Here is a 25,618-nt window from a genome sequence, read left to right as displayed (position 1 = left end):
CAGCCCAGTGCTGAGGTGCATCATCAGAGCTGTGTGAATAATAACTGCGTCAGCCCCGTGCTGAGGTGCATCATCAGAGCTGTGTGAAAAATAACAGCTGTGAGCCTGTGCCCGAGGTGCATCATCAGAGCTGTATGAATAATAACAGCTGCGAGCCCGTGCCCGAGGTGCATCATCAGAGCTGTGTGAATAACTGGGTCAGCCCCGTGCTGAGGTGCATCATCAGAGTTATGTGAATAATAACAGCTGTGAGCCCGTGCATGAGGTGCATCATCAGAGCTGTGTGAATAATAACAGCTGTGAGCAACAGCATACTCTTGCACACACTCTCACTGCTCACCAATTCAAAGTTTGCTCAAAATGTTATGCAACGCATTGTCATACACAATGCCAATAACTCAAACTTTTATGCTGCGAGACCTATTGCATTGTAAATGCTTGTTTAATTATATAGCAGCATTAGAAGAGGAAAACGAAGATGAATTCACTCCTTCCAGGAAAAAAAAGTCATTACATAGCTTAAGTCCTGAAGGTGTAGGGTTTATAATCAAATGGGAAAAAAGGTACGACCTTTCGAAAACACAAATGTATTTTTAGAAGATTTAGATGCACACTATCACCCCACAGTTTGTGTTGACATTAATAGATATGAATTCTTCCAGAGAAAACAAAACAAGACTGAGCCTGTGGAACACTATAAACTCGCTATTAATTGTGAATTTGGTACATTGCATGACAGTTTCATTAGAGACCAGTTAGTTGTACATTCCAACAACTCAGCAAGTCAAGAACAATTGTGGGTATGTGGAGATGCTCCCTTAAACGAAATTATTGCTATTGTTAAAAAAGGTGAAATGTCAAAGAGATGTGCAAAAGTCGCTTTAAAAAACAGTGAAGAAGGGCATATTGTTAGTAAAGTTTCACACAGTAAATCAGATATGAAGAAAGTATATAAACATTCTTACAAAGATACAGTAAAGAAATCCACTAACTCAAGTAAAAATGAGAAAGAAGTTAATAACTTCACTTGTTTCAGATGTGGTTATAAAGGTAACATTGCCAATGATAAAAGATGTCCCGCTATGAAATCCAAGTGCACCTATTGTGGTAAAGTAGGTCACTTTTCAAAAGCTTGCAGGAGGAGGTTCAACAGAAGCAACAAGAAAGTTGTAGGAAGCATTGAAGACAAAAATGAAGAGAATGAAAACAACAGTGATGTTTCAAGTGATTATGGCATATTATGTATAGAAGATATATTTCATGGTGAGAATGTAGTTTTAAATGTATGTACTAAGTTAAAGAAAAAAACATTATGTGAGATAAGCATAGGTGGTGTACATCTACAAATATACTATAATACACCGTACCGTTTGAAAAGACAAATTCGCTAATGATGTTCTTAACAAAAAATTAGAACCTTTGGATATTCAGCCAGTAACTTTAACTGGAGAAAAAATTCCTATGGTGGGGTTTGTTGAAGAAGTTTTCCAATTCAAGGACTGAAAGGCTATGGGTAAATTGCATGTGGCAGAAAAATGCCCCTATGTTCTAGGATGGCTGGACCAAGGTGAACTTGGAATCGTCCTCAATCCTAAAATGGAAGATCAGGTAATGATCCTTGAAGATGGAGACAAAAATTTTGTTTGTGACCTCATGAAACAATTTCTCACAGTTTTTTCAGATGAAGTTGGGGAATTAAAATGTTTTGTTAATAAAAATTGTACTAAAAGATGATGCTATCCCAGTTAGTCACAAGCCCAGGAATATTCATTTAAGTGTAAGAGATGGGGCAATGGAAGATTTGGATGCCTACCGGAGTACGAGGACGGTGCAACAGGTACAAGGCAGGCTCTAACCAGAAAAGCTGGTCAACCCCTTACCGCTTCACTCCTGGAAGCATTGGCTGCAAAATCTAAGCACATATATAAGAAGGGAATCCCCCCTCTCACACTTAGAGAAACACCTTAGTGAGTGTAACACATAGCCTGGATTACACTCCTTTTTAACCTGCACTACACTCTATTTTAAAAAGGTCCTGAGGAAAGCCAGATTTAGTTTAAGGCACTGGCTGAAACATGTCGACCAGCTGATGGATGTAGAAGGTAGTAACTCGCCTCCCTTAAACATCCCCAAGCCTTATTTTAACCGCTGACGGGGGCCCAGTTATTAAAATTTAATTTACCCTCGCCAAGCCGTTTTAACTCACACTTCATTTTACACCTCACACTGCACTCTCAGTAAAATACCAGTTCCGCTGTAATCAGGCGTCGCAGCACACCCGGGACACATTAGGTGTCACTGGGTGGGCCCTATGATGAAGCATGCCACCAACCAGGTTGGTGGATGAGGGCTTCATGAACTCACCAACGAGGTGCCCATGACAAATCTAATCAGAGTCCTAACAATATTGGTCATATTTAAGCTAGTCTCTTTTGCTAACACTTAGAAAAAAAGGCATCATTGAGTGTGTGGAAAGTGCTCCATTGGTCGTTGCACGCAAACCTGACGGCCGTTTACGCCTATGCCTATCTTTCTATTTTTTTTATAAATAAAGTGGAGAAAATATATTTGACATTGGATAAAACCAGTTCAACAGCGCCTATTCAGTCAACTCTCCTTTCTGAGCCCACTGTTGCTGCTGAATCTCTCATAAATTTGGAAAAGTGGGTGCCCCTTAACATTAACTCTTTAAAAAAAAATAATCTTGGGTAGCATTAAAACTGCATCTCCCTGTGATCTTCTTCCTGCTTCTGCACTACTGCAATTCGAACAGCCTTCCTTGGAAACTGTTATGGAGCTACTTAACGCCTCGCTCCAAGAAGCCTTTGTTCCACCCGATTGGAAACACGCCATGGTCCTCCTGTTGTTGAAAAAGGCAAATGCTGATCCTACCCAGTCATCCAACTTTAGGCCCATCTTGCTACTTCCAATTTTTTCCAAAATCTTGGAAAAACATGTAAATTTAAAACTAACAAAGTTTATTGAATCCTCTAATTTTATACATTCTTCTCAGTCCGGCTTCAGAGCGGGTTTTTCTACTGAGACAACTCTCCTTGGGGTTACCGGAATGTTACGACAACGTTTAGATGCAGGTAACACAGTGGCCCTAATATTATTAGATTTGAGTGCCGCATTTGACACGGTTTCTGATACCGTGTTAATGAAATCCATGTAGTCTCTTGGCATTACCGGGACACTGCTTGGCTGGCTGTCTTCTTTTTTATCTAAGCAAACCTTACAAGTTTTTTCATCTAGGGATACGTCTAAAATCCACTCTGCTTCTTATGGGGTACCGCAAGGGTCGATTTTAAGTTCTTTCCTGTTCAATGTATATGTTCAACCTTTAGCAGCAATTGCAGGAGAGGCGGGGTTGTCTCTTTTTTCCTATGCCGATGACACCGAAATCATCTTTTCCCTTTCTGCGGAAATGCTGCCAGGACCATCAACCCTTCAAGTGGGCTTGAGTAACATTGCATCTTGGATGCAATCCAACCTACTCAAGCTCAACAGTGAAAAAACAGAGGTCCTTATTTTTGGGAAAAATATAGACCTTTGGGGTCCCCAACATAGGCCCACTGAATTGGGGCCTTTAACCCTGCCCACCTCTCAAGTCCGCAATCTGGGATTCATCATCGACAGCAAATTATCTATGAAGCAACGTGCGGTAAAAACTGCAGCCACCTGCTTCACCATTTTAAAATAGTTGAAGAAAATCATCTGGATGCTCCTGAATGCCACTCAAAAGACTATAGTCTAGGCACTCGTAACATCCAGACTGGACTATGGGAAAATTCTTTTTTTGGGAGCTAATAGGGATGTATTACGTAAGCTCCAGGTGGTGCAGAACTCTGCCGCTAGACTGCTTTGTAGAATCCCAAGAATGTCCTCTACTTCTAATGCCTTAAGAGATTTGCACTGGCTTAGAGTGGAAAATTGGACAAAATGTAAAGCTCTGAACTATATGTTCAAGATCAAGACTGGCACTGCTCCTCAATACCTACAAAATCTAGTCCACCCCTATCAGCCTTCCCGCCTGTTAAGCGCCTCGACTCAGGAAAAAGTTGTGATTCCCAGGATCAAACTCACAAAAATGGGTGGCCGTTCTTTTTCTTACCTCGGCCCACTCTTGTGCAACCCCCTATCCACATAGTGATCCGCAAAGAAACACTTTACTTTAATTTTCACAAGCTACTAAAAACTTGGCTGTTTAATCAATAATCTTCACCTTTCATATTTCTTGGTTCCTCCAGGTTTGCGCTGGGAAACCCTTTTTGGGTAGCCGTGCGCATTTAAAAATTAATTTAACATAACATAACATGCATTGATTTAAGAGACCTAAACAACAATATCATAATTGATAAATTTCCCTTACCTAGGATAGATGAATTATTAGCACAATCTGAGGGTATTAAATGGTTCTCAACTATTGATTTAACTTCGATGTACCATCAGTTTTAGTTACATGACAGCAGCAAGAATTTACCGGCATTTATAACTCCATTTGGGCGCTACCGTTTCATTACAAAGCCTTTCGTTCTAGCTTCGGCTGCTGCCGTTTTTCAAAGACTAATGCATAAGTTATATAAGAATCAAAATGGAGTAACTTACTTTCAAGATGGCATTTTAGTCCTGGGGCGCGATAGGAATGAACATGACATTCGCCTTGAAAGTGTTCTAAGTAAACTAGCTGAAAAAGGATTAACTGCAGAAATTAAAAAAATTACATTTCCTATTAAATCAGTCACTTACCTAGGGCATAAGGTTGGGAGCCATGGTATTTCACCCAAAAAGACTTTAATTAAGGCGATTAGTAATGCCTCTGCCCCCAAGTCGAAAGACGAAGTAAGATCTTTTCTTGTCTTGGCTGAGTTTTATTCTAAATTTGTCCAAAATTTGCAACAAAAACATATGGAATGAGACAACTTCTCAAGGTTAAGCAAGAATTTTTCTGGAATAAGGAATTACAAAGTGATTTTGACAAACTAAAGACAGATTTGGTTTCTTCTTTACCACTACAAGGGTTTGAGATTGTGCCCATAGCCTCATTACCACTGATGCTAGTGGGAAAGGCCTTGGGGCAGTTTTGTCACAGGTTAATGACAATGGTGAAGAAGATACAATTGCATTTGCATCTCGATCTCTGTATCCTTTGGAGGAGAAATTCTCTGATGCCTAAAGTTTTTACTTCACAAGGTATACTTAAAGCCACATCTAGAATTGCTACAATGAATTTGAAACTGTTAGACTTTACGTATGATGTAGAATATCTACCGGGCAAGAGAAACCAAGTGGCCGTCTATCTCAGTAGATCTCCTCAAACCCTGGTGGAAACTGAGCCTACTGATTGAGATGATTTCAATGTTGCAGTGATATATGACACAAGTGCTATATCTAAAGAAGAATGGAACACAGAATATTCCCAAGATAAGATTTTAAGTGATGCATGTAATTTTGTCATTAAGGGCTGGCCTAATAAAAGTAATCTGCCAGGTGATTTAAGAGCCATGTGGGAAATCAAGGATGAATTGTCTGTTGACAATGCCAATTACATTTGCAGAGGTGAAAAAATCACAACCTAGTCACTCACCAATACATTCACTGAGACATCTAATCACTCACTTATACAGTTAGTCACACACCCACTGATTCATCAATACACCTTGGTGTATATATATTTAACACTCAGAAATGTTTTTAAAAAACTCACAGTCACAGGATGATCTCACCAGTAATGTAATTTGAGATGTCATGAGTGAAGTCACCGACCATGTCATGAGTGATGTAATATGTGAGGTCATAAGCAGTGCATTGCGGGAGTGCACTTTATATTTTGCAGAGCTAACTAGAGCTGCTGAATGCCTCTAGTTTAGTACGAGTGAAATGTCCACTTCACTATAATGTCCCTGTAACCTTTGTTTTTTTCAGTGAACATATATATCTATATTCCACAAGTAGAATATTGTTCAAAAGTTTATGAAGATCCACAAGCCACACAATCTGCAGTATTAAGGTATTTATTTTAGGCAGAAAAAAATACGCGTTTCAACCACAGTCGTGGCCTTTATCACACACACACAAACACACACATATATATATATACATTATATTACAGTGAGTCAGATCACTACAGGCACAAAACAAACAAATACAACTACTCCCTTTTAAAACTTGATGTTGAAAGTGTGAAAATATATTAAAATAAAGCTCTTAAAATTGAAATGTTCACTCAACATATCAAAAAGGGAGATGCATGAGCATACTGCATAATTGCTTAAATGTTAACCTTTTCCTTACTTTATTGACTTTCACACCTCCCGTTGGAGTTTGCTTTGTTGTAAGATTATAACCGATCATCTGCTTCGTGAGAGGTCCAATATCATCTGGACTAGTAAAAACAAAGTATATGTGTAAAAACTCAAATAAAAATATATAAAATCATAAGTCCACTGGTAAACATAATTAGAACTTAAAAGTGCCAATTCCACAAGTAGTAAGGTTCTTTTTTTTCAAGCCAGGAGAGATGTTCAATTGAACTTTTAACACAACGCAACATAATGGAATGCTCCTGGAAAATATGTACAGCAGGAAGGAATGGTTAGAAGGCATTTCATAAAATTTGCCATCATTGGCAATTGTAAAGACAACATGAATCAGATCAAACATTTGTGCAGTAATATAAACATTAATGCAAACTAGTTGCAAATGAAAAGTATACCAATTAGCAGTAGCAGAGATCCAGTGAAAGTTTTTGCTCCCCAAAGAGAAGCCTTCTTGCTACCACTTTTCTTGAGGACAGAATTACCACCTTGGGAGTAGATAAAAAAGCACAGGGACATTCAGACATAGGATTACCTCAAAGCATAAAACAAAAAGAATATGCTTGGGGGTATCTAGGAGGCAAGTACACTGAACACTCTCAGAAGTGGAGATGGATATGCAAACTTTGGACTCCAAGGTTGATTGCTTGTTAGGTAGAGCTTGAAAAGTGGAAGAACACACGAAAGATTGTGGTAGATTCAGAGGCAAGGTGGGATGCACAATGTGTATACTGGACACTAAATAAGAGGTGACTGTAAATGAATGGAGAGCAGACAATATCTGCATCCCTGGTTTCCTCAAGTACCACCTGGAACAACTGTAGTGATGCACTAGTTTTTCAAGGAATACCTGATACAGCAGTACAGAGAGAGGAGATGAGTTGGTGAACAAAGCGTCCAGTCTTTCACCCAGCTCACTTAAATTATCCGGAGCTATGAATGGTAGGAGTAATATAGTTTTGTTTCAAGACATGGATCTCAGGGACTCTATACTGCAGGAGGAAGCTGCAATGAAGGAGGTCATCCAAGTAGATAGTAAAAAACATATTTTCATTTTATTTTTTATTTTGCGGTATTTATATAGCGCGACACTCATCCCAGGGGATATCACGGCGCTATGAACCAAGAGGGACTACTGAAGGCATATGCTGAAAGGTTACGTTTTGGGAAAGAGGTGTGTTTTCAGTTTTTTTCGGAACTGAAGGTAGTTTGTGGTGTGTCTTAGGTCGGTAGGTAGGTCATTCCACCTTTTAGCTGCCAGGTAAGAAAAGGCGCGACCGCCTGTTCTGACTTTATAGATTCGTTTGGGTTTGGCTAGAGCTGATTGACTCGATCGTAGATTCCTATTGGGAACATAGAACTCGATTTTCCCTTGAAGAATTGTGGGGCCAGTTTTATGTAGAGCTCTGTGCGCATGGCTGAGCAGTTTGTAGGCAGATCTCTGGCGCATCGGGAGCCAGTGTAGTTTTTTTTAGGCATTCCCATGCCGAGTCTCGTTTGCCTTTATTGCAGACCAGTTTGGCCGCCTGATTTTGCAAGACCTGTAGGCGGGAGAATAGTTGTTCATTCATCCCATCGAATAGTGCGTTGCCATAGTCTAGGCGGCTAACCAGTAAGGCCTGTGTGACTGAGCGTCTACAGTCCAAGGGTATCCAGGGAAATATCCTCGCAAGCAGTTTTAATATAGAAAAACCCTTGCCCCAGAGGGAGTGGACATGATCCTTCATGGACATGGCGTCATCCATGATGATTCCCAAATTTCTAGTGTGTTGTTTGGGAGTGGGGGCCAATCCCAGTGAAGGTGGCCACCATGTGGCATCCCACATACGTTTGGCTCCACCGAACAGAAGAATCTCCGATTTGCCAGCGTTCAGTTTTAGACAATGGTTGTGCATCCATTGGGCCATCTCGGAGAGGCAGTCTTGTAGATTTTTTTTGGTTATCTCGGGCCCTTCGTTCATGGCCACCATCAGCTATGTATCATCTGCGTAAGAGCAGATGCCAATGCCCCACTTCCTTCCAATGTCGGCCAAAGATGAAATATAGACATTGAAAGGAGTGGGGCTCAGTGAGGCCCCATGAGGGATCCCACAGCTGATGGGGTTGGATTTTGAGTGGAACTGGCCCATATGCACTGCCTGGGTGCGATTGCTTAAGAAAGATTGGATCCAGTTCAATGCTGTAGATTGAACTCCTTTACTCAGAAGTGTGTTCAGCAGGCAGTCGTGGGATACCGTATCAAACGCCGCTGACAGGTCAAGCAGTATCAGTGCCACTGCTCCACCTTGGTCGGTGGTGGATCTGATACTGTCCAACACTGCCAGCAACGTTGCCTCGGTGCTGTTGGTAGCTCTAAAACCAGTCTGGGAGGGATCCAGAAGAGAGTTATTTTCTAGATACCTAGTCAATTGTACGTTGACCAATTTCTCCAAGGCTTTGGAGAGGTAAGGGAGCTGGGAGATAGGTCTATAGTTCTCTGGATTGAGAATATCAGATCCCGCTTTCTTCAGGAGGGGGGTCACGGAGGCGTGTTTCCAGGCCTCAGGGAAGATGGCAGTGACTAGCGATTTATTGAAGAGTTGGGTGACAAGGGGGCAGAGCGTGGATGCGATTTTAGAGAACACGAAATGGGGACAGGGGTCCGAGGGGGAACCGGATTTGACTGTGTTCAATACCGCTAAGACCTCTTCTTCAGAGGGTGGTTCAAAACTGGTTAGGCGGGGTGCATTGCCTAAGTCTGATTGGTCTTTACATCTTTCTGATGAAATGACAGTCTTGCAAGGATTGTCTGGGGTGCTGAAGGTATTTTGGGGGGTGAAGGTAGAATATATTTTCTTAATTTTGTCAGAAAAGAAGGTACTAATACGCTCACAGGCCTCAGTTGAGGGAGTGAGGGTTTGTGAGGTGCTGGAAGGTTTACTCAGCTCCTTTACTATTCTGAACAGTTCTTTTGCTGAGTTACTGTTCTCTTGAATACGTTGGGTAAAGTAGGCCTTCTTTGCGTCTTTAATGGCCGAAATATATTGCTTCCGTTTATTGACATAATTTAGTCTTGCTTCGCTGTCTTTCTTCTGTCTCCATAAATGTTCATTTTTTAGGCATTCCTTTTTTAGATTCTTTAGGTGGGGAGTGTACCATTTCTCGGTTATGGTTTTTTTCCTGGATTCCCGCATGGGGGCTAGTTTGTCTAATGTTTGTCGTATTCCGGCATCTAATAGGGCGGCATCGTTACAGACAGGGGAGTCGTCCGGTGGTGTAGCGACCGCCTCACAGAAATGGTTGTCAAAGTTTGACTCATTAATTAGTCTCCAAGCTCTGTTGGAGGTGAGAGGGGCTGTTTTAGGCTTCAAAGGTCTGCCAGGAAGTTTAAATGAGAAGGATATCATAGAGTGGTCTGACTAGGATAGGGGGAGGATTTCTCTTATATCGGTGGATTCGATGTTGGTGAATGGTAGGTCTAGGGTGTGGCCAGCTAAGTGCGTGGGACCCACTATCCACTGTCTTAGTTGGAGAATTCCCATGTCATATTCCAATTGGGAGGATCCTGGAGCATCCGTTTTCTCGTAGTGGATGTTAAAATCACCAACAACCATATAATTTTTGTTTTTTAGACAGAATGGTAGCAGTTGATTCAATAGTTTGGCACCGAGACTGGCTTGTTGTCCTGGGGGGGTTATATATAACTGCACCGGCTATGATGGTGAGGCCCTCAAAAAGTACTTTGAATGGTAGGGTCTGATGTTCAATGTGGGCAGTAATAGGTTCAGCGAGGCATGTTAGGTAATCCCTGAATATCACAGCAACTCCTCCACCTTTTTTACCCGGTCTATCTTGTGTAATGATTTTGTAGTTAGGAGGAAGGGCATTTGCTAGGTCTGGAGCACTGGTTTCAGATAACCAGGTTTCGGTGATGAAAACCAGATCTCGGGTCTTAGATATGAGTAGATCCCAGATGTCCAGAGCATGTTTAGGTAGGGATCTTGCGTTAAGATATAGACAGTTCAACGCAAGATGGTTTTTTTCAGGAATTATGTGGTAGTCTGTTAGAGTTTGACTCATGCTGGACCATCGACAGGCGTAGCAGGAGATGGGTCCATAGGATAAGCCTGGGCCAGTTTGGGTACAAGGATGTGGTTTTGTGTCCGTATTGGTTTTGTTAAGGGCTAATAGCTCGCTGCACGAGTAGTGCATTGGTGTGGGCAGAGTTTGGGTGGGACCAGTAGGGGGTATAGCCCTTAGTCCCAGCTTGGCGCGGACGGGCGCAGACGGGCTTTCCTTTGGCGCGCCCGCTGCGCTTCCGGCAAATGCACATTTGTAAAGAGAGGAAAGGGGCGTGGCCTCAGAAAGTGGGCGTGGCCCGGGGATCGAGCGCGCGATGGCGGCGATGATTGTTCCCTGCCTGCAACAGCGCTGGAATCCGCTGTGCAAGGGACTTTGAGGCAGCTTTTAGGGAAAGTGCCCAGGGGTGAGTGAAACGTGAATTAAAAGCAACAAGATACAACAATTTTTTAAAGCACACACAGAGCATACTCTCCCGGCTTCCGCCTCAGGAGTGGTTCAGTGGTTCTGGCGCGCTAGTGAGTCAGCGTGACTTTTGAAGGTTCGGTGGGCGTGGCCTCAGAAAGTGGGCGTGGCCCGGGGATTGAGCGCACGATGGCGGCGATGATTGTTCCCTGCCTGCAACAGCGCTGGAATCCGCTGTGCAAGGGACTTTGAGGCAGCTTTTAGGGAAAGAGCCCAGGGGTGAGTGAAACGTGAATTAAAAGCAACAAGATACAACAATTTTAAAAAGCACACACAGAGCATACTCTCCCGGCTTCCGCCTCAGGAGTGGTTCAGTGGTTCATTGAATCGAGTGGCTCAGTGCTCGAACAACACCTGCAGTCACTGCGTAGAGAGTACCAAAATGTTGTGTATAGGCGCCAGTCTGGTGCCAGGTGACTCAAAAATTTACAAAAGGATAAATTGATTGCTGGTGGCTCCATCCTTTGGAATGGGCGTTGGAGAAGACCTGACATGTTCCTTAATGCTCTTTGCTTATCCTGTTGTACAACAACAGAGATATGAAATAGGCCATTAATGGAGGAGATGTGTACAATTGGATAAAGCTGCTGACTCCGGAACTGGTGCCTGACTTAACATTATGGGATTCTGGGCAAATCACCTAATCTCCCTTAGCTAAAAAAGGTGACATGTATTTGTCTAATGCCCACTTGATGTACCTGATCTTGTAGATCACTCTCCCAACACCACAGGTAATGTACAGCACTCTACTGCTTCCTAGCTAAGTTTGTGCAATCTAAATAACAATACATATATAAGAATATTCTCTTAAATAATATGGTGTATATATCTGAAAGATTAGGTCATGGTGTTTCTTTCTTCTCTCCCTCTGTTCTCTCCCCTGGATTGCCCATCTACTTATCTCTTGCTTTCTCCTTTTCCTACCCTTTGCCCATCAACAGGTTTATTTACAGCCTGCTCATTGCTTACCATTAGTTGGCCTTGCTGTTACTCATTTGCTTGCTTCTTATTCAGTGGTTCGTTATCCTCTTCTTCTGTTTATGCCTTCCCTGGAACCTACACTCTAACTCTTTACAATCCTGTAGGTTGGTTGACGTTCATCCTTCCACTTTTCACATTTAGGGAACTACTTGTTTTTCATTCAGCTCTCCGTGTGAGCCAGCTCTCTCCTTCATGTGGTGCTTCCTACACTCAAATACCAGCCCTGATCATGTGCACGGTAGCAGTGTTATTTTTGATGAGATATGGATAAAGAGCAGACTTTAAGGGTTGTTTTTGTTTAATCTCCTGCATTCCACATATTGCATGAAAGCACAAGCTTTGGCACACAAAGGCTTTTATGGCAGTGGGGAAATGGCTATCTACTGCACTCACACTAACGTATACGAAAAGGTGAGGGATGGATTGCTTGAATTAATCTCAGCCACTGTTAATTACTCGGGCCGCATCCCAGTTCATAGTTATTGTGCACAACATGCCACCTCAGTTTGGACACAGCTATAGCTTGACCCTGCTCCATTGGGAACACTTCAGCCTGAACTGCCAAGCTAGTTCCTCCCTGAACCTGAATACAAGCAATCCAGGACCGGTTTTGTCCTAGTAATGGGCTCATCAGTCGGGTAAAGATTGGTTCCAGTGAAACAGTGTGCACAGGACCCACGTCTAGGCATACCCGTCCCACTTAAAGCCACACACTAAAGTGCCCACAAAGGTTATGGATGAAACGCTTGAATTAATCTCAGACACTGGTAATGAATTACTCGAGCGCATCCCAATACATCGTTATTTTGCACACCATGCCATATCAGTTTGGACCCAGCTATATGCAAATCCGTCTTGATCCTGATCCAGTGGGAACAGTACAACCTGAACTGCCAAGCCAGGTCCTACCTGACCCAGAACAAAAGTTTACCAGGACCAGTTTTGCCCTAGTTATGGGCTCATCAGTCAGGTACAGCTTGGTTCCAAATGACACAGTGTGCAACTAAAGTAAAAGTAAAAGTGAAAGTAAATTAAGCATTGGCACTGTTACCCTTTACATTCTGACACTTCCTTTTCAAGTTCTTTTCAGATTTTCCTGAGTGAAAAGTATTTGAAAAGATGCAATTAATCAATCAGCTATTTATAGAGTGCAACAGCTACTCCGAAGAGTGTCCTGACGGTAGGAGGAACTGCACAATCATCCAAGTAGAGAACAAGGAACCCTATCAGAAAGCAAGGTCCAACAGCCAAACTTTGATGCCTTTCCTGAATAGTGGCTCTGACCTAATCTTCCGAAGATGGAGTGTAAGTTGATTCCAAACATGCAATGCCCGATAGGTGAATGATGTGCCTCCCCATTTTTTCGTTTGATTTTGGGGACCTGTAATAAGCAGGGCTCTGATGAACGAAGAGATCTAGTTGGAAGATAGTGCTGAAGTCTAGCCGAAAGGAGGTGAAGACCAGAACCATAGGAAGTGTGATGGGTCATGAACAAGGCTTTAAATTGCACCCTACTCCTTGGAGGGCAACCAGTGAAGAGTTTTCAGATAAGGTGATATAGATGCCTTTTGGGGGACCTTTAAAAGTAGTCTAGCAGCTGCATTTTGTACTACCTGTGGTCTCTTCAAGTGGTATTGAGACAGGACAATATAGAGGCTGTTGGTGTAATCAATGTGTGACGTAATTACCACATGAGTCACCAACTTCTGAGCTTGAAACAGGAGTAGTCGTAAGATTTGTTTTAAATTATCTCAGCAGCACAAAACATGAGCCCACTATAGCCACAAGCATGCATAGAAAAGTTTAAATCAACCTTAGCTCCCAGATTCCAAGACAGAGATGTTGGGGGGGAAAGGGGGGGCTTTCGCCCACTCTGACGAGCAGTGCAAGCCCCAGTTAGGTTAGGCATGGTCGATCCAAAATTACAGATTTTAGTTTTTCTCATGTTGCTTGTAGATTGTTGTACTACCTTGGCCGTCAAACAATCCTTGATGGCTGAACAGGCCTCTGGTGCCTTTTTATCCATAGTACAAAAAAGCTGACTATCATCAGCATAAAATATAATCCTGCCATATAAATATTAAAATGGGTAGACCTAGTGCTAAATCCTGTGACACGCCAATCTTGATGGTTTTACAGTCCGAAGAATAAGAAGGCAAGCAGGCTGCTTGACTGCAATATTCCAGGAAGAAGCAGAGCAAGTATAGAGCAGAACCAGAAATGCCTACTTCCGCAAAGCATCGTATCAGAATTGGGTGAGACGTGCTATCAAAGGCTGCTGACAAATCGAACAGGATCAGGGCCGCCTATTTGTCCTGATCCAGCGCCATTTTACTTGAGTCTACCACTACTTCTACGGTTGTCTCCATGCTATGACAAGGTCTAAAGCCGGATTGTGAAGAGTGTAATATGTTCCACTGTTTTAAGTAGCCAGAGAGCTAGGAATTAACTAGCTTCTATAGCCTCTTAGATGCTGACGGGAGCAAAGAGATAGGCCTAAAATGGACACTTGCATTTGATCCGCAGACGTCTTTTTCAGTAAAGGGATCAACATAAGGGAACACTAGCAGATTTTGATTGAAGATTGAATTAATCACTTTCACTACAGATGCTAGGATCTGAGGCCGCAAGGGCCATACGGAGATGCGGACTTGCACATCAAAATGGCCTGCTCCGAATTGGCCAAAGAAATATGTGTAAATTTACATAGATTGGCAGAAATTGACCACCTGGGACCAACATGGATCATCTCTAAGTTGCACGATGTTAGATTTAACTCTAGATGAGATATAATTTTCAAGGTTCTTCTCTACAAAGAAATTGGAGAGATTATTGGACAATTTTGTTGAAGCTGTGATGGGCTGTACTAGCAACGGTGGATTAGGAAATAGTTTGACTTTTAAAAATGGTGCGTGAATTGTTTTCCACTGAAAGTATACATTCAACAAAATACACAGTCTTAGCCTCTCTAATCGACCCATAGTATAGTTTCAATGCTTGCCTATAAATCTCCTGATCCTCAAAGCAGTAGTGTTGTCTCCAATGTCTTTCCAGATTATTGCATTTGTTTCTTATATCAGACAGCTCCGTGGTAAAACCCAGGGCAGGTGGAAGGCATCTCCCTGAACTGCAACCTTCTTTAGGGGTCCCCTTATCTGCCATAACTATTGAAAACATGGACCATTGAAAAGACTGAAAACATTGAATTCAATGTACAAGTTTGAAATACCATACATAACATCTGTGTGTGTTTTTCCTTTAGTGCTTGGACCTTTTTGTTTTACATTTTTCAAACAGTATTTTACAGGCAAACATCGGCAAAGCCGGAAACCAATTGGCTTTGCCTCCTCGATCCATTTAAGATGACTTTTTATGGGATTTGTTTATTTAAGATTTATTTAATGGTTTAAAATCTTAATAAACAGCATTGAATTCGTAAAAGAATGATGCTTAAGGTTCTCAGCTTTTGACATCAACTCTTACTAATTGAAATAAATCCTACTCTAATCCGCTGCCCCATCTCTGTGGGGAAAAAACACCATTAAAGCTAGCACTGAGATACGAAAGGCGTTTAAAAAATAATAATAATAATAACATGCACATACAGACCAAAGCACATCTAGGCTTATCCAAAGTAACTAAAAACCAGTACACTGAGGAAGAAAACCTAACCCTGCTTCCGTAACGTAACAGAAAATCACACAAAGCCTGACACTTATTTAAAGGAGGGAAGCCTAACACTGTAAGTGGCTGCACAAACGTAAGATATACCTGGTCTAAAAGATCATTCGTACCAACTTGTCACAGGAATCAGAGGAGTAACAAATCACATATTGGGTGATGGAAAAAAGAGCTTTGCCTATGCAATCACCTGAATGTTAGGTTAATAATTTCAAATTCAGACACTAGTAATAACCAGTAGGATGGAGCCGCCTGAAGAATAGGTCCCTTTTTTGAGGATAATATTCAAATGGACAATGGTACTCTGCATGAACTGTAGCCACTGGTATGCGAGACGCTTCTGTGCACAACAGTTCAATAATCTATCTGTAGGTTTATCATGGTCCCCACCAAAACACGATGATTAGAAAGTAAAAATGCAAGCACTTTGAGTAGTGCATGCAGTACAGACTTTAGGCCAGTCTTGAATTTTAAAATAATATGTTTGGGTTTCCTGCTAAACGGAATGAGAAAATCAGCATCTTGCAGACATATAGCCTACATTCAGCTATCGTGTTTTTGAAGGCAGAATCAGCATCTTGAACATTTCTATTTTGATCCATTTGCCACAGTTTTAACATTCAACAATAATACTTTCTTGCTTTGGCTTTTTATCTTGAATTTAAAGAATTAGGAGTAGATTTTTTTTCCATGGCTGATTAAAATATTTTATGCCTCTTTTTTCAACTGTCCTTTGAATTTCCTGAACTCCCAGTCCAGAACGACTGAGTGAAGAAACAAAATCTGATTTGTGTCTGTTCTGTATAATATCCAACACTCAACTGTCAAGTTAATTTCTGCCTTGATACTTCTCCATTCTTCAGATGAAGTCAGATGGTCGTGGAACTCTCAGATTGGTTGTGTGTACTAACCAGTGATTGGGGGAATTCTACCACTCAAGCCTAGCCATTTTTTCACAAACCCACTCAACCCTTTGCCATACTGTAAAATTACCAAAGAGCCCACATCTGACGATGGCAAAACCCAGCTGCCACCAGGCAGACCTGTCTTCAGTTAACAGGGTCAACACGGGTTTTCCCTCCTACTGTGGATGGAGCCTCACTGTCTAGGAGGATACAGTGGATCAACAGGAGAAGCCCTGGTTCCCAACTCCAAGTCAAAAGTGGTAGTGCTAAATCTGCCATGTGCCCACTCATATATAGATAATCCCTGCAAGTGGTTAGCAGTTTCAGACCGTTGGCCATTCCTGGGCCCAGAGGCAAGCCACTGTCACCTAAGTCACAAGTTGTTTTATCTTTGAGCCAGTGATGCGTAATCCAGTTATGGACGTGTTATAGGTGGCATAATTGGTTTTCCCTCCTACAGCGACTAAAGACTAGATATCTGGAAGGGGCCTGGGAATTAATAGAATAAGCCTTGCCTGGTATCTTCAACTCAAAAGAGGTAGCACCAAGGCTGCCCTTTGTTCTGTCAAATGCTCCTGTCCACTCCCAGATAGTGAATTCCCGCCAAGTGGTCACCAATTAACGCCAATTGACATTTCCTGGGCTCAGAGGCAGGCCACTGTTCTGAGCCAGGGTTATTAACTCTTCCAGTCAAAGATGTGTGTTCCAGCTCTGAGGGTGTGATGAGTGGAAAAACTGGTTTCAAGCCAGTTATGTCGCTAGCATCCTAGGGTACATTTTTTACAAAGTTTCTTCTTGGCTTACATGATCAGAAATCTGATTTCTTCATTATTACCATAACTATTATAATTCTAAGATTTTAAAACCTAATCAGGCTAAAAACTTTGAAGTATTTTCCTAGTCATTTCCTAAGCACAGGTGGAAAGTAAAGAATGCAACCCACTAGGTTCACTTGGGAAAAGTCAAGCTTAGCCTGCATAGTGAAATAGATCTTGAGTTTTATTTTACTGTGAGGGCCCACTAATCCCAATATGTAAAGTGCCCTGTTCCTATATATCATCACCTGGCCCCTGGGCTAACAAAGCACACAAAAGTGGTTGCTTATTAAAAAGAAAATCAGCTTTTCCTACATTGTAAAAACATTGTTCCCTGGCGGGTGCCAAAGCAGTGCATTTAAACTATAGCCTGTCCAGTGCACAGTGGTTCTCCTGGTACAAATATTCTTTTCATATATGTGGAACTGTAAATACACACTGCAGCCCAAATATGACATTTACATTTCCATACCATAGGTGCACCTAAAGTATTATTTACAGTGGACCTATACGGACGTTAAGTATACCAAATAGAGAGCACAATGTACAACACATGCTTTAGAGGTTAAGCTCAAGCACTTTACTACTGTTTAGCAGTAGTAAAGTGCAGAGTTCTAAAGCTAGCAAATCCACACATGCAGAAATTGGGGGACCATAATGAAAATGAAGACATTTCTTACCCTCCATCTAGCACAGGTTAACTATGATCTCTATGTCTAACCCACATTCCTCTTCTTGAAAGTCTTTGAACTTGAACACAAACAAGTTAACAGCACACTTCCTATCCTCCAAAGCATGCACACTACATGCAATAATGTCATCTCACATCCACAAATGGCTCAACATCCAAACCCCTAAATGACTGAGAATATACACACATTGTTTGTTATCAGTTTATCATTTTTGTAATGTCGTGTAATGTTGTTTGTGCAAAGGTACTGAGAGTTAATACCTTATGGTTGTGCACTTTATGAGAATGTAAAAATAAAGATAACTAACACACTTGCTACACACTCGAACTTTGCCTCAACACCCACCCTGAACTATTATAAAAAAAAAACTTAAAATCTCTGCTATTCACACCTCATTTACCTAGTCACCAGTAACCTTTCACAGCAAACAACTTAATACTTTTTTGGCATATAAAATCTCATTGACTGCTCCACAATGACTAAATGTTAATCTCTTAACACACATCTTCCCACCTGACGTCCCTTTGATTACATGTTCTACTCCACAAACTGCTGATCTCTTTAATTTTGGCTGACGCTCCAGAAGCATACTCATGCCAACCATAAATATGAGCTGATGATAGGCCACATCCAACGTTTTCACTCCACAGATCATCAATATGCTTGTGAAAATGTCATTCCTCACCATATTCATTCTGATACAAAACTGCAGTAGTAATCCCCACTAAAACAAATACACAATAAAAGACGTATGCACCTTGCTCCTCATCAATTACCGAAACACCTCTCCTATCATTCTATTCCCCAAGAGTGACTGTCATTTACGTTTTCTGGCACAATCCCTGTACCCAGGGCCAATTTTACACACTCCAATTCAGCAACACAACTGGAATGTTTCTTTTGTATGTACCTGAATTAATTGGTGCAACACAACTCACTTTAACCACTTTTCCATCAACATTCTCCAAGATCTTCCAAAAGTCTTTGACATACCGGACCACCAGATCCTTTTACTCCATCTCTCTGCCTGACCTATTCCTTTGCAAACTGCATCTTCTCCATATCCTGCAGCGTCTACAACACTTCTACCCACCCTCTGTGTGTTTCCCAAGTCCCGGGCCTTTGTCCGCTGTTCATCTTCAAGCTCTGTGACGTTAGTTGGCAAGATTACCTGATCTGTGGGTTCATGTACTACCTGTTTCTGAATGACACCCAAATATATGTCTCATTATCATCTTCACTCCCCACTACAATCCAAATGATGGCAAACTTGTTTTATTAGGTCACTTATTGGATTTCCACTCCTTGATTCTTAACTATGGTAAATCTGAAATGATATACAACCTCTCAACTACTGCACACAAGAAATTACATATGCTTCCCCATATAGAATCACCTTCACTTCTTCAGCCTGGAACCTAATGCTTAGAGCCTACGTCAGTGCCCACAGTAGATGAACTATCTTTATCACATCCATTACATAAACTATACTGTTCCCATGGTGCAACATCCTCAGAATCTGTTCAAACTTTTGCTTCCAATGTGACAAGACCCTGATTAACTCTTTTCTTTACAAAACTGGGCTACTTCCCCTAGATGAAGTAATTTACTTTGAAACATGCATGGCCTGCATGGAATAGAGTACTCTTTAAGCTACTCACCCTTCTTTAAAAATACCCTTGTAACCTCTTCTCCTCACTACTTTTACAGCAATCTTTCTCTTTACAATCTGACCTGCTAATTATCCTTTGCACTTCCTCATCATCATCAAACCTCGACACGAGCCATCCCACCCCACCCCCATGCGCTAAATCTCCTTATCTGACGAAGCCACTAAGGGCAAACTTCGACTTGAGTGAAGTTTCCCCATTTTATGGTGCTTACATTTTGACACAAAACATATATTACACCCCCTTCCTAAACATGCTATCCCTTTCTACGTCTTCGTAGGCACTTTCTGTTTCATCTACCTCTGCAAATAAGGCAGTGAGCCTACAGCCTCTTCCTACTATCTTTTACACATCTTTCTTTCCCACCCTCATCGGTTACCTCTCTTTAACCCTTTCACTGCGGCGGCTATTCCGCCGCAGTGCTAAGGGGCGGGGGGCAGCGCTGCACTCCCGTGCTTGTGACGGAACCGCTCCGTCACGGCCCTCGGGTGAGCTGTGCTTGTGACGGAACGGTTCCGTCACGGCCCCGCCCGCTCGAAAGAACGCTCAGCGCAGACGCGGAATTCGCGCTGCGCAAGCGCGGCGAGCGGGCCGTGACGGAACTGTTCTGTCACCAGCACAGCCCACCCGAAGGGCGTGACGGAACGGTTCCGTCACAAGCGTGGGAGGGGTTAATGCCTCCCTTCATTGTTGATGTTTCCACATCCACTACGTTTGTTGACACTCTCCATGCTGGAAATTGGTGACTACTGTAATGGCAGCAAAGCAAAAACAAGGGGGGAAAGCCTAAGAGCAAGTTTGACGCACCCATTTCCATCACCACTGAAGGAAACATGGAGACAGCTAGAGGACTACCGATTGTGATCAGTAAGTATGCTTTTAGGCGCTATTATATTAAATGCTAGAGTTGAACAATAGGATTTGAGGTCTCAGACCTTCCATTGTTAGGAATACCATTCTCTTAAAATATGTTTTTAAAGTATGTTGGTCACACCTTGGGAAGATGGTCAGCTATTGTTTTACTTCTGGTCTTCAACATACTTGAATATATTGACAACAAAGTAGAGTTTCACAGCAAGAATCAGCTGACTGCACCACCATTAATGGCAGACCCAACAAGAGACTGCAGAGACCTTTATTTTTTATATATATATATATATATATATATATATATATATATATATATATATTAAGCACCCATAATTGCCACTCAGCAACACCCCACTTCCTTCTATATTGTCCGTGCGTTCACTTCAACCAATCATTTATGTACAGCCTTGGTACTAATACACTTTCGTTCTTTAGCTGAAATTCTACATCTAAACTTAAATAATTATTATGGTTGCCCTCGAGCACTAGCTCTCTGAATATATTTGAAATACTTACTTCTTAGTAAGATGCACTCCTCCTTTCAAACCACTGCTGAATACGCCTTTTCCTCTCCCTCCAGCTAATATCTGAGCCTTCAATACAATTTCACGAGCCTCTATGGAGCATAAAAAATAAAGTTTTTCGTTTAGTTTTCTATTTGGATTTGATTTGACAACAGTAATAACAATTCATCCAATGTTAAAAGTTAACACCAGCCATGTAAATGCTTTTTCCAGAACAAGTGATATAGCCGAAATGTAGTCTTTCCCACAGGCACCTTCTTCATCTTTGACGTTTAAGAAATTGGAAGAACAATTGATGGTGTTAAATACATGTGTATGTTAAATACATTTATCGTGCTGTTTAGTTACTGAATTCTTGTTTTTCCCCCTTCCAAATTTCTAATGCAGCAATTGGGAGAGGTTACAATATCGCAGACTGAAGGCATGGATTCAACAAACATTGGCAATGCCAAAAGGTCCCTCCTTAGGAACCTTCTTGTTTTGCTAATGTTTTTGGCGATGATGCGAAAAAATAATAAGGTCCAATGCTTCATCATTCTGTAGGCATGCGCATGCATCACTATGCATGGGCATCCATTTTTTATTTACTGATCCAAGGTAATTCAGTAAATAAAAAACATTTAAAGAAAGCATCTCAAAAGCGCTTTTTTAAAGGCAGCTGGCCAGGTAGCAATTTGCTGCCTAGCCTCGCTCCCCCAAATAATAATAGATATATAAAAGAAAGACTGGCAGTGCAAGGGCAAAGGGGCAACGGGTGGGGGAAGCTATGAGAAGTAAGTGGAAGGCAAAAACAGTACACGAGGAAGAGCAACATGGGGGTGGGACGCGAAACACACAAGTGAGCTTGCAACCGATGGGAGTTAGCTTAACGGAGTGCAGGGAGTAGGTATTTGGTGGGCAAGAAGCACATAAGGAAAAGAAGTGACGTGCATAAGCAAAAACTAGTTCAGAAAAAGTGAGCAATGGAAAGACTGAAGGTAGTCATTCAGTGAGGAGGTAAAAATATAATGCTTCGGGGGAGGGACAAATACACGATCTACAAGCTCGGTCAAGGAAAGTCAATGAATAAGAAGCAAGCGAGTGACAATAAAGTCAACCAATGGTAAGCAATGGGTGGGCTGTAAACCCCCTGTAAAGTCTTAGTAAGTCCACAATATGTCTTTAGAACCAGACAGCTCGTGCTGTCCTGTAGGCTCGACCTAAAAACAAGTGGACAGAGATCAGTTATAAAAAAAAACCTAAACATGTATGTACTGAAGGCCAAATGAAGTTTGGTAAATTTGACACCTGGAAACACCTTGCCCCAAAATGCACATTCTGGCAGCGATGGAACCCTAGACAGCTTCTCCGACTTTGCAGGTAGTGGTAGAGCAAAAAAAGTCCTATACCTGATCTTCCTACATTAAACAAGTCCTATGTCCGTTTCTCCTATAGCGAACAAGTGCTAAGTCTTACCGTCATATAAGAAACTACTAGGTGCGACAAATCATCTCCTTATAATTAGTCATCTCAATGCCACTTGATATTTCAGCAACTTCAGCTCTACTGTGTAAGGTATACTTGTAGCTAATGTGCGCTTTCAATTTTACACCACAAATTCATTAATGCAAACAGCCATGATTTAACTGCAAGCATGTGCATAGCAACATTCGAACATAGTGTAAAAAGTAAAAAAAGAAAAAAGGTTTCAGTTAATGATGTATGAAAACACTGCTTAGGAATACCAATGACCAGGGGGAAAGCTTTAGAGCTCATGCCGAAAAAAGTACTCTTATTCAGGCTTTTTGATGGGCACTTTTAGAGTGTACTTATTTACCATCCACCAGGGGCCGTATTACACATAGTGGCCCAGGGGTGCAATGAGCATTGCGCACACTTTGCGCGGACCCGAGGCACTTTGGTTTTTATTACAGAAGGGGCCGCAGGCCCTTGTGCATACCCTTCTGTAATACCGATAGCGCTGGTGCACATAAAGCGCCAGCATTATCTTCAGAGGGCATTCCCTCATTTGCATGGATGGCGTGCCCCATGCAAATGAGGAATACTGCGCCATATTACAGACGCAGGCGCAGAGGCAAATAAGCTCTCAAGAGGCGCACTCTCAGTGCGCCCCTGATGGCTGCCCTTTGGAGGGGGAAATGGAGTCCCATGGACCTCCCCGACAAACCCATGCAAGCAGGTGCAATTACTCAATACACCCGCCTGCAACGAGATCACTATTCCCCCTTCAAAGTGCAGGCGGGTTGCCACAGGCACTGTGAAAACACGGAGCGGCTTCAAAGCAGCCACTCTCTTTTTCACAGGAATGTGCGGCCCCAGGGCAGCTCGAGTTTGCAGCTGCCCTGGTGGCAGCCGATTCATCATAATATGGTGCACTCTCCTTCATTGCGCTGGGCGCACCTTTAAAAAGGTGTGCCCCTACGTAATGAAGGAAAATGTGCTGCATGTATAATACGGCCCCAGTTGTACATGCTGATGGAGGGTGTACCTTAAGGGACGATTGTTATTGCACAGAGCTTGTTAACAGCATGTTAACACAAGTTATGCATGACTGTTGAGCACCTCCTGAGGCGGAAGCCGGGAGGCTGTTGTATGATTTTGCGCTGTGTAAGATTTTAACCTGCTTTTAAAATTGCACTTACAGCTGAAATCGGCGTTTTATACATTGCACTGTAAATTTAGCAAAACAGCTTGACTGAATAAGCGTTAGCCGACTACCTCGCTCCCCCTCTTTTTCGCAGCCCAGGACATCTCCCAGCCGAGTATTGACGCTGTGGAGCCGGTCCCGAGCATTGAATAGCGGCGGCCATCTTGTGTGTGGGGTGGATCGAGTGCGCTCTAGTCGCGCATAAAAGGGGAAGGTCATGTCTTCGCGCAGCGAACGCGCACAGCGGGCGCGCCTGACTCGCGCTGGAGTCGAACCAGAGTCAGGCCCGTCTACGCCCGTCCACGCCTGGCCGGGACCAGGGGCCACAACCTCTGGGCCATGCCCTCGTTATTCTAGGGAAACTTTGCTCGCACTAAATAACAAATCCAGTTTTATATGCCCACGACTATTGGACACACTGATACATGAGAGGCTGCTGAAACCTACAGCTAAGCCACCTATTAGCAAGACTAGCATGAGGAGGGAAATAGGAAAAGTGACATCACAGAGCATTGCTCTGCTCAATACATGCTCCCTCCAAAAACACAATCTGGAGGTGTTTTCCCTGCTTCAAGAAGACAACCTGGATATCTTAGGGGTCACGGAAACCTGGCTAGATGAATCTTCCATGCCCGACTTGGTGGCAGCACTACCCCCCAACTTCAGCGCCATTATTCATAACAGGAGATGTTGGTAGGAAAGGGGGGGGAGTTCTATATAATAAATCATTCAAAACCGAGACCATCTGTGCAGAAAGTCTGGAGGGTTCGGATATTCTGGGAGTCAAGCTCTGCTCGGCCACCAACTGCCTGGTGATACTCCTTGTCTACCGCCCCCCAAGGGCTCCCACTGCCTTCATGGAGCCTTTTCTGGGACTGGTTCACGACCTACGAACAAGGTATGAGGGTCTCATAGTTATGGGAGATTTTAATCCCCACTGGGAAGAGTCCCCTAAAGACGCTATGTCAAAACAGTTAGAAGAGGCCATGACTTCGATAGACCTAATCCAGAGGGTGACTGGCCCGACTCATGAGAAAGGTCACACATTGGACCTGATCTGGACATCAGTCCCGATGCTGAGCCCCATTATCATATCGCCCTGCATATGGTCGGATCACCACCTGCTGCAGGGTAGAATAGCATTTCCGGGGCAAGGCGCACCGCATATCGCTGAGTGGCAGGTTGTGAGAAGGTGGAACACTATCAACACTGACACACTAATCTCCACTCTAAAGGGACTACCTCCTCACCTTAATAGACTACCAGACGGCCAGTCTCAAACTGTCACGAAAACTGGAAAGCGCCATTGAGGCGGTGGCACCAGCGCGAAGGGTCAAAATTGGAGAAAAGGGTAAAAATGCCCCATGGTTCAATGATGCATTAAGGCTTCTGAAACGCTCCCTGCGTCGGACAGAGAGAGCCTGGCGCAAGGGGTATGATTCTGTCATTCAAACTTTATATGCCAAAGAGTTAACCACCTATAAACAAGCTATTAGGGCCATGAAAGCTGAGTTCTATGAAGACAGAATTGTGACCTCTCCCAATCCCCAGAAAGAAATCTTTAAGGTTCTGTCTGAATTGAGAAAAAAGAAGGAACAACCCCCCGCCTTCTCACAAGAAGACTGCCAAAAATTTCAGTCATTCTTTACCATCAAGATAGCGGACCTCCTGTCCGAAATCGGACTACCCCCAGACTGAATTGTCCGGATACTACTACTAAAATTACCCCAATAGTCACCCAGCCCCTAACCTCAATACCCTTACTCATTAAGGAAGCCGTGAGAACAGTGATGGGTCGAGTTAAATCAGGCTCACCGGCGGACCCGTGTCCTCCGAGGGTTTTTAAACAAGCCTGGTCAGGGCTGGAGGACGACATACTATCACTCCTGAACAGCTCACTTACAACTGGACAGGTCCCATCCAATTTCAAGGAAGCCCGCCTGATCCCCCTCCTGAAAAAGGCAGGGGCTGATACAAAGATCCTGAAAAATT

At 42.8% G+C, this 25,618-nt stretch overlaps 1 protein-coding gene across 1 annotated transcript in view; it reads right to left on the bottom strand.

The window, feature by feature from the left end:
- SUCLG2 (succinate-CoA ligase GDP-forming subunit beta) overlaps positions 1 to 25,618 on the bottom strand; it is a 600,661-nt gene that overhangs the window by 307,732 nt on the left and 267,311 nt on the right. Inside the window, exons 3-4 of the mRNA XM_078661482.1 lie at positions 20,972 to 21,071; positions 6,295 to 6,385 (exon numbers count right to left, since the gene is read on the bottom strand). Of these exons, the coding sequence (XP_078517608.1) occupies positions 6,295 to 6,385; positions 20,972 to 21,071 (191 nt within the window). The remainder of the gene's footprint in view (positions 1 to 6,294; positions 6,386 to 20,971; positions 21,072 to 25,618) is intronic.

This window comes from Lissotriton helveticus, chromosome 9, assembly GCF_964261635.1.
Source record: "Lissotriton helveticus chromosome 9, aLisHel1.1, whole genome shotgun sequence".
Lineage (NCBI taxonomy): Eukaryota > Metazoa > Chordata > Amphibia > Caudata > Salamandridae > Lissotriton > Lissotriton helveticus.
The sequence above is the reverse complement of the archived record's forward strand: the minus strand, read 5'-3'. Positions and strand labels throughout refer to the sequence as shown.